Below are 10,002 nucleotides of genomic sequence, written 5' to 3' on the forward strand. Positions count from 1 at the left end.
GAAAAAGGCTGCAATGAAACAAAGAGTGAAAAATTTAAAGGGGTCTGAATACTTTCCGTACCCACTGTATATATTAAAGTCAAGGCCAGACTCTCTTTTCATTTTGATACGGACATCATTTTATACTCATAATTTTTTCACTATCCTCCACTTGTTTAATTTATTCACTGAGGGATTTAGTTTATTACTCATAGTCTTATCTTATCTGGCTAAATACAAAATCAGGCTGTTGTTGCTGTTCTCTGGCATTTACAGAAGGTATTTAAAAGGTTTTTCATAGGCTTTAACATGTCTGGCGTAAACACTGAAGGGAGATAAATTCGCAAATACTGTCTACAAAATTTCCCTCCAGACATTGTTTTTAACCCTACTTTGAAGTTTAGTTGTAACTGCATTGATAGGTAATTATGTAGTTGTCAGATATAGGAGTTGTTTCTTAGGATATGAACATGCAAAGTGATCTCAATCACTTTGAAGACACATTAATATTATGTGGTAAAACTGAGTTGTTGTGTTTGACATCAGTGTCGGAGGAGTGGACTCGCTGAAGATTGAAGAGATGGAGAAAATGCTAAAGGAGGCGCAGCTGGAGAAAGCTAGACTTATTGAATCGCGGGTAAGACACAAATTCAAAAGGGAGCACTACAGTATGAGATTGAGTTTTCAGAATCCATGCCTGGTGATTGATGAGAGATCTTTTAGTGTTTCTGTCAATAGCTTTAAATTGATCTTAAAAAAAAAGGTTTAGGACAGCAACTCAAGGCTTTCATTCATTTTTATTGGCCTCCATGTTTCAAACGTCTTCCTCTCTTTGTGTCCTGATGAAAAAGCACAGGCTGAAATACAAAAGATCAAATCAATTCTCTGGTCTGAAGCTTTTTCTCCAACATTTCTCTTGTTACTTGTAGCTCTAGTTCTCATCACAGAGCGTGAGATTAATCCAGTGGTCCTTTGGAAAAGTTAATTATAAGACTGTAGCTCCTTATAACAAGTTGTATTATTAAGTCAGTTCAGTTTAAACTATAAGCCCACTGTTTTTAATCTGATTGGCTTGGTTTGATGGACCATGAGGGAATAACAGACTTGTCCCCAATATTAACTACTTTTATACAGATCTACAGACTGCAGACATAAAAAGTCTTTAAAAAACTTTTTTTTTTTGTAATTGTGTGAAGTTACTAGCTCATGCACACCAGAAAGTATGATAAAGTTTAATATAAAATAAATGGAGTCTCTCTCCTTCAGGAACGAGAGAGCCTGGCTCGGCGTCAGATGCTGGAGGAGGAAAGGAGGAGGAGAGAGGATGCGGAGAAAAGACTGCAGGATGAAACCTTCCACCGGCAGCAGCTAGTGGAGAGGGAGGTCAAGATGAGGTCCAAGAACTTCTCTCAGGTCAGTGCAATGAGACATGATTGACTCTGCATGCTTGAAAGGTGGAAAACTGCTCTGCCTACCCGTTTCTTAGATAAGAACATTTGAACCATCACAGGACACTAAATCTCTTCATGGACAAGGAAAAAGATGCAACAAACATATTTGTATCCGAATAATATAGCAAGGATGGCAAAAAACATAACAAATGCCTCGATTGCGGTTCTCTGTTCCTCTTTTAAAACAAATGCGCTATCAAGATCTTCTATAACTTCTATAACAGGCGCAATGGCGGAATCTAAACCTCTCAATTCTCCAGCGACAGCCATCTTTGTTGTAACAAATTCAACCCAAGCGCTCTTTGGTGACGTGGTTGATTACGGTGCTGTTGACCTGTCCATCATCGTATAAAGCCCGCCATGACAGTTTATTGGTCCGGACAGCTCTGCTCCGTGAATAGTTGCTTCACGGATCAAGTCCAGTCCGAACTTCACATCCTTAAATTTTGTGGGAGGGGCAAAGTTTGACTGGCATCTAGGCTAACTAAATACTAGTAATTCTTGCCTGTTTATATCTGTCTAACTGGCTGTATTCCTCCTTGCTGAACTAGTTGTTCGTGTTTTTCTCCAATTCTTTGCTCTGTCTCTGTCTAGGCCCGTCCTATGACTCGCTACCTTCCCATTCGGAAGGAGGAATTTGACCTGCGCTGCCATGTCGAGTCGTCGGGCCACAGTGTGGAGACGTGCTACCACGTCATCCTCACGGAGAAGATGTGCAAGGGCTACTTGGTGAAGATGGGGGGCAAGATCAAGTCCTGGAAAAAGCGCTGGTTCGTCTTTGACCGCCTGAAAAGGACCTTCTCCTACTATGTTGGTAAGAAGGAACAGGATTCAGGGACATTACTGTATAGTTTTACTCTGAACAGAGTAGTTTGAACAGGGGACGTTGAAGCTCATGATCAGCACTTTTACCCCTACGCCTTAACTATGAGGGAGCTCCTGGGTGGTGCTTATTTGTTAAGAAGTAGACCATTTTTGTCCATGTAGCCAAGCCAATATCTCAGGCTCAAACACTGTGTGTGTGTGTGTGTGTGTGTGTGTGTGTGTGTGTGTGTGTGTGTGTGTGTGTGTGTGTGTGTGTGTGTGTGTGTGTGTGTGTGTGTGTGTGTGTGTGTGTGTGTGTGTGTGTGTGTGTGTGTGTGTGTGTGTGTGTGTGTGTGTGTGTGTGTGCGCGCGCGGGTGTGTGTGCGGGCGCGTGCGCGTGTGACATTTTGATAATTGGACTGCTTGACAGATGATTGGGACGGTCTTTGGTCTGTTTCTACATTTTGACTGGTCAGGAATTGATTTCACGTGTGGCAGCAAAACACATTGCACCACTGCTGTAGGTCAAACTTTTAGGAAGGAATAACTCCATTATGCACACTATTAACAGACTTGAAGAATCTTGCTAGGCTAGTAACATTAAAGCTACAGCCAACCCATAATGCAACACTCTCTGTAGTTGCCAATGTTACACTAGTGCTCTCTTCATTCAAAGAGAATATCTGATGTTATGAATACATAAATGTCAAGACCTCAAATATAATAAAACACTTTTTCAAGCGTGATTAAGAAAAAAAAAATACTATCTTTAATCCATAAATGTTGCATGTGATCTGCTGTGAATATTGTAGCTCCTCTACTTTGCATTTTGTGGAGTGTGGATATGGCGGTGTGTTGGCTGTACAAGTATTTTAGGTGTGTGGACAAAATAACAGCAACACTGTAAATGCCATGCTGTATATGTTTACAATTTTAGTATTTAGTTCCCATTGCAAAAGTAAATTGTTTTCTGACATTTTGGTCATGTTGTGCAATGTGCTTTGATGTATGTTTTGCCCTATTAAGATTCACACTCCATGAATTTGTCGTGTTATTGGACAATTTTAGGTTGGTTTCTTGAGAGTAGAGTGTGTGTATAGTAACGCTTCAACAGAGCAGGCTGTGAAGCCACAATTATTCTGACTTCAGATATTGAACTGTATTTTTGCTTATAGGTAATTTGAGTTCATCACTGGGGCAGGTATCTTTGATAATCCAGCCAAATGGATACCGTTTTTTTTTTTTTTTTTTTTTTACCAAGCCTCGTCCTCTTTGGATAGATGTTGACGTTGGACATGTGATCTACATGAGTCTACACGAACTCTTTAAATCCTGCAAGAAGTGGCAAGGAAGGTTTTTGAACATGCAGCGACTACATTAAAGGAATACTACGGTTGATTTCAACATGTAACTCATTTTTGTTTTTTTTACTTGTAGTGCTGTCAGTAGCAAGACAAATGAAAACAATCTGTGCTGTCTACACCGAGTTATCCTCCTGCTAGAGTTAGCACCCAACAGGCTCAAACAGGGCAAGTTTTAAACGTGTTTTTAGCTCTCTAAACTTGCTCAAAATAAAACATTCACGCTACTAGAGCTGGGCGATAGGGAGAAAATCAAATATCCTGATATTTTTGAACAAATACCTCAATATTGATATAGTGGTGTTATTGTAGGGTTGACTATTGTTGTTTTAACAAAATGTGCACACAATGAAATTTTTGATAATCATTTGATATAAGAACTATGTGGGTAAAGGTAAATAATGGAACAGCAGAACAGTCTGGTGTGTTCAGAAAATTACATCACTCTACTGTAATGCAGCGTTTAAAACCAGGAAAAGCCAACACTTGTGTCATATCAGGATAGTATGATATCCAAAATTTAAGACAATATCTAGTTTAATATATCGATATCGATTTAATATTGATATATTGGCCATCCCTACTTGCAACTATGTAGAAATGTGAGAGGTTGTAAAATGGTAAAGTAGTTTTAACATTTAACATATAAAATGGTAGAAAATTCCCCGCTGTGGATGAGTGAGAGGCAGAGCGTGTGTCCTCCAGACCTTGAGCAACAGTACTTGGAGCATGCAGCGTGCAAGGTCGTGTAATTTGATCTTGTGCTGTGAGCTCTGGGACACTTGTTCGCTGTCAGGCCTTTGAAGTCCTCAGAAGGTTCTGCTTAAAGCTGCTTAAAGCGTACCTTGTTGAAAGTGAGCCATGGTAAGGAGGTGTACTGAGATTACATTGGCAGTAGTTAAGATGCGCCCGGCGCTGCACTCTCTGAGAGGAGGCTGATTGAGATGCATCGCTTGCCCTTGTCTCTGGACCTTGAACAATGAGAGGTGACGAGCATAAGTCATGAGCGCCGCTAATTCACGTTAATCAACCTCCACCACAACTGGAGTTTTTGGTCATTTAGATGCAGTCAAATGAGATGCAAATTCTGGGCTATTTGAATGCTAAAGAGGTCATTAGCAGATAATAGCTGCGTATTAAAAGGAAAGTGCTATTCCTCGAAATGAAGCGTTTCTGAGTTTCTACCTACTACTCTTAAGTTGGCTAGTGAGTGTTTGTGCCTGGAGGTAGAGAGGGGTGTTGAGTTCCCCACCGGTTCCTTACTGCAGTTCTGCAGTGGCTGATGAAACAAACTGCAATAATGTACCAGAGTAGCGTAAGAATGCAGTCAAGTCTGAAAATACAATGAGAGTACCATTGGTTTTAAAAACAGAGGAAAAAGTGCTGTGGTTGTCTTTTTCCATCCATCATCACAAACCATAAATTGGTCATGATCAAAGTTTTCTTTTTTCTTTTTTTTAATCACCATATCCTCCTGTTGTTATCCTAGGTGACATGGAAGCGATGCGTCTGTCTATGTCAATATAGTTTAGTCTTCCACCAAACCCACGTTCTTTTCCCTCCCACAGACAAACATGAGACCAAGCTGAAGGGTGTGATCTACTTCCAGGCAATAGAAGAGGTCTATTATGATCATCTCCGCAGTGCCACAAAGGTATGTTGTAATAGACTCTGACAGCAATGATTTTCTCTCATCTATTTCACACTTATTTTTTAATCCTGCATTCTCTTTCATTTAAAACATGTGTCTGCACATTCTGTGGTATGCTTCTTTTCTCCCCCACCCCCCACCCCCCCACCCCCCTTGTGCTTTTGCTTTGGCCGGCTGCTGTCACAGAAGGGATTTTTCAACTTGAATATGACCAGTGTATGTATCACGCTCTCTGTTCTCCCCTCTAACCTCACTAAACCCTGTGTGTCCAAACCATAGACTGTAAACAGTGGTAGAGACTATAAGTTGGATAGCTGATGATGCATGGTTAAGTCTTGTATTTCATGACCTCAGACTGTGCCCTGGTTTGATTCTTGTGTGAGTTTGTAGTTTGAATTGCTAATCCTGCGTGATCCCTCTGTCAATCCCAGTGTTCCCAGTGTAAATCAGTAGAGCAGTTACAAAACAAGAAGAATGTCCCATATTACAGTTTTTATTTTTGTAACACAGTATATACAGTTGGTACCGGAAAGTCCAGTTAAGGACGATACTTCCTGACTGATTAAAGTTATGAAATCATTTTTAGTTATTTTAAGGCTTGACAGAAATACGACCCCATTGGAGCTTTTTCTGCCTTTACTCATTTGTCAAAGACACTTCTCTGCTGAGGAAGTTGAGATGTTCCGTAGAGCCGTAGGTGTAGTTTTTGGCCATACTTCTGTTCTTTATGATCCATGCTGCGTGCTGCTTGACTTAAGCCTTACACATCTTGTCATTTGTGTTTTTCATCTTCAACCCAAAGCTGAGCTGCTGCTGCCTCCTCATCTTCAGTGTGTGTGTTTGTGTTTGATGGCCTGTCACAATGCTCCGCACTCTGACTTACTGTGTGGCTCTGATCATGTCTGGAACTTTTATTTTACTTGTCACTTCCAATGTCATATTACAGAGGGTAAAACTTTAAAGTCTGATGCACTCAGAAGACAAAAAGATGATGGTTTAGAAAAAGAAAAGTGGTGCAGATGAGTGGAACGTGTGTAGGGGTGACATCAATTTAACAATAGTCTGGTTGGTTGCTCTTCCAAAAACATAACAACAGTTTTGTGGGGGAAATGCTCGTAAAAGTTTAGTTTTTCGTGTACTTTTTGTCATTCTCATATATCTGTTAAATCTGCAGATCTGGGGCGGCCTCTAGCTCACCCAGTAAGAGCGTTCGGCCATGTTGGCTGAGTCCTGCAGCGACGCGGGTTCACATCCGACCTGCTGCCCTTTGCTGCATGTCAACTCCATCTCCTTTCATGTCCGCCTTTACAGTTCAGAAACAGAGCTAAGCAGTTCTTTCTAAAAAAAGAAAAAGAAAAGAAATACCTGGACTGTGGTTTAACAGCAACACTTTTTGCTGTTCTGAAAGTAATTCCAGAATCCTCAACCAACCCCTCTAACCATCAAATATTTGTTTTAACCTAAGTTGTTTCCTAACAATTAGAAATTGCATCACAATTTTGCAACAAAAACATGAACATGTTATTTTGTATAAATATATAAAATACTAAAAAGGAGCCTCAATATAGACAAATATGAGTGAATTCTTGATACCATTGTACAAATTGAGCAAAGACATGCAACAAGTTTGCAACTTGGTAAAAAGATTTGAAAAAAACGTTGTGCAGTTAAGTGTTGTTAGAAAACTATTGCTGTACTCGTTTAAAAGTTAGTTGCTGTTCTGTACTGTATGAGTGAGATCTTACAAATTACAAATTCATTTGATTAGTTAATAAAAATGTAACTACTGCAGCCTAAAGGATTCTGGAAATACCTTCAGAACAGAAATACAAGTTGTTAAAGGACCTCTGTTTGTCAACAATTGAATCATATCTTATTTTTGTAGAAAGAATTTGGTAAGCTCGATCTCTATTTTGAATGTAATGGCAATACATTAGAAGCACAAACTATGTCTAGGACAGAACAGCTTCTATAACAGGATTTAAATCACTGGACACCCAAACTCTGGCTGATCGGAAACAGGCTGATACTGCAGTTATTAAATATTAATGCAGGACTGTGTGGACTCTCAATATGTCTCATTATATACAATTAAATTGAGTTGTTCTGATAAGTAATACAACAAATATGTACTTTAGTTTGTATAAGATTAAAATGGACCTATATATCATATTCAACTCAGTTTAATTTTAACTATAGTATCAAAGCATAACATGAGTTATCTCAAAGCACTTTACAGATTAGTGTAGGTCTAGACCACACTCTATAATTTACAAAGACCCACCAATTCCAGTAACTCCCCCATGAGCAAGCCTTTAGTGTGACAGTGGAGAGGAAAAACTGCCTTTTAGGCAGAAACCTCCAACAGAGCCAGGCTCTTGGTGCCTGACGGTGTTGGTTGGGGGGGGGGGTGAACAGTGGCAATTATGGTCTCAATAAAGATAATGAAACTATACTATAAAAATTCCACACCTGATCAATTTCATAGTACAGAACAATGAGAAAGCAGGGAGTCAGCGGGGTCTGTAGACAGGCCAGTGGGACAAACACAGTGGGAAAGTCTGATTCTGATTCTAGTTTTCTCTTCCAGAGCCCAAACCCCTCCCTGACTTTCTGCGTTAAGACCCACGACCGGCTCTACTACATGGTGGCCCCCGCAGCAGAGGCCATGAGGATCTGGATGGATGTGATCGTCACGGGAGCAGAGGGATACACGCAGTTTATGAACTGAGAGCGCAGGTGACGAGCAGACATTTTCGTCAGGGATTCTCCCATCACAGACTCTACAGGCCCTTCCTGTTTCCAGTCCACAGCGGACACAACGCCTTGTTACTTTTCATTTTTAATCTCACACTTTGATTTTACTATGTAGATGTTTTCACCTCTACACTTTCTACGCGAGTCAGTTTGGATTGAAAAAGGGAGCCGGTGGAGGACACACACATCTGTATATAAACCAAAATGTATACCTGTCAAAGACTTTTAAAAAGCATTTCTATATTGCCAAATGGAGATCTTGTAGTAACTGTTTGTTGAACCTTTTGTATTATTTGTTTCCTTTCTTTATTTTTATTATTTTTTTTACTTTTAGACAGAATTGCCAAATGACATAATGCCAATGTTTTGTTTGAGTGTTCCATCATGACTATGCTTGTTTAGACAGAAAGAGTAAACAATAATCAAAACGGTTAATCAATTTATAAATATATTTTAAAGAATTTTTATTCAAAATGTATGAATGAGAAATAATAGAAATCAGTAAACAGGGACTGAAGATGATCCAAGAGTCCAGAGTAACCGGGAAACACAGTAAAACATTGCACCCAGTCCACAAGTCACTACACCCCAGTGCTGCTCTGAGACTGACTAATCTACAGCATATTAAGGTATTCTGAGTGACATCCTACTCATAGTACTTCATAAAGGCTTACCAAAGTAATTGGAGGTATTTTGTTAAGATTGACCCGCTACAGCTCAGGAGTTCACTCTGCAGTTCTTACCATGGTTCAACCAACAGGGTTTGAAAAGCTGGTAATGATATTATTATTATGAGCTGCTCATAAAAATTATTTTGTGCGGTGTTTAGAAATAAAAAATTATATGACATAAAAACCTCTACTTTACACAGAATAATGAAATACCACAAAGATTAGCATATTAGTTTGACTTTTTTAGGAAACCCACTTAGTTCCGTCTAGCTGTATTTTGAACATGAAGCTATAGCTAGGAGATGGTTAGCTTAGCATAAAAACTGGAAGCAGGGGGGACGGCTAGCCCTGGCTGTGGCCAAAGGTAAATATATCTTCGCAGCTCTTCTAAAGCTCACTAATGATAATTATATATCTAATTCGTTTAATCGGCCAGTGGACTTTACCGGTTATCAGGTTAGATGAGAAAATTGACACCACTCTCATATCTGAATGCTAAATATGAAGCTACAGGCAGCAGCTGGTTAGTTTAGCTTAGCATTAAGACTAGGAGACAGCTAGCCCGGGTATGTTCAAATATACGCTAATTCATATGTTGTATCTTGCTTGTGTAATTGGTAGGTATCCTTTGAGAGTCAGGCTATCCTCTTCACCCTTGCTTCTAGTCTTTATGCTAGGCTAAGCTAACAGGTTTCCACCAAATCCTCACAATTCTTAAAAAGAAAAGTCTCTGCTCTATCTGCTTCCAGCCTTTCTGCTAAGCTAGGCTGTACATGCCAGACTCAACATGCCTTTAAAGAATTTTAAAAAGTTGTATGTAATGAAAAAGTGAAGGAGGTCACTCCCTGGATGATATCCATCACTCAGAAGTTGACTCCCTAAAAGCCCAGTGTATTGATTCAACCACAGCTGCCACACTCTCAGTGTACATGTAAATATGTTAAACATTATCTCACCGTCTCTGTACGATGCCGCCATGTTGCAAACTGCATATCCATGTGTGCACAGGTACAAACAGTAAATATCTATTTGCCAAGTAGCCTTTAGCTAACTTGATGAGGCGACAACACAGCTGGGAAGCAGCCATCATCACTGCCAGCCTAAGCAGCCACCACTAGGGTGCGCTACAGAGACCACACCGGATCAACAATACGGACTAATGCAATTCTCAACTGTGCCTTGACTATGTGTTATTGTGGATCCCTTGTCTGTGAGTCCAGCAGAGCCTCGCTGGAAGGCTACAATTGTATGAACGCATTTTTAATTAGTTTCCGAGCTGTAATGCCGTACAGGTTCACGTGTCTCATCACAGATACTGAAGGCCCTGA

At 40.0% G+C, this 10,002-nt stretch overlaps 1 protein-coding gene across 10 annotated transcripts in view; it reads left to right on the forward strand.

The window, feature by feature from the left end:
- Nucleotides 1–8,254, forward strand: part of phldb1b (pleckstrin homology-like domain, family B, member 1b) — a 78,139-nt gene extending 69,885 nt beyond the window's left edge. For 6 of the 10 annotated variants that reach the window (XM_034867247.1, XM_034867250.1, XM_034867251.1 and 3 more), the window contains 6 exons: nucleotides 526–616; nucleotides 1,246–1,392; nucleotides 2,025–2,244; nucleotides 5,164–5,249; nucleotides 5,433–5,462; nucleotides 7,837–8,254. In XM_034867247.1, coding sequence (XP_034723138.1) covers nucleotides 526–616; nucleotides 1,246–1,392; nucleotides 2,025–2,244; nucleotides 5,164–5,249; nucleotides 5,433–5,462; nucleotides 7,837–7,977 — 715 coding nt within the window. In that variant the 3' untranslated portion in view covers nucleotides 7,978–8,254. The remainder of the gene's footprint in view (nucleotides 1–525; nucleotides 617–1,245; nucleotides 1,393–2,024; nucleotides 2,245–5,163; nucleotides 5,250–5,432; nucleotides 5,463–7,836) is intronic. The other 4 variants (XM_034867248.1, XM_034867255.1, XM_034867256.1 and 1 more) reach the window with 1 other exon arrangement.
- Nucleotides 8,255–10,002: the final 1,748 nt, after the last annotated feature.

The sequence above is a fragment of the Etheostoma cragini genome, chromosome 3 (assembly GCF_013103735.1).
Source record: "Etheostoma cragini isolate CJK2018 chromosome 3, CSU_Ecrag_1.0, whole genome shotgun sequence".
Classification (NCBI taxonomy): Eukaryota; Metazoa; Chordata; class Actinopteri; order Perciformes; family Percidae; genus Etheostoma; species Etheostoma cragini.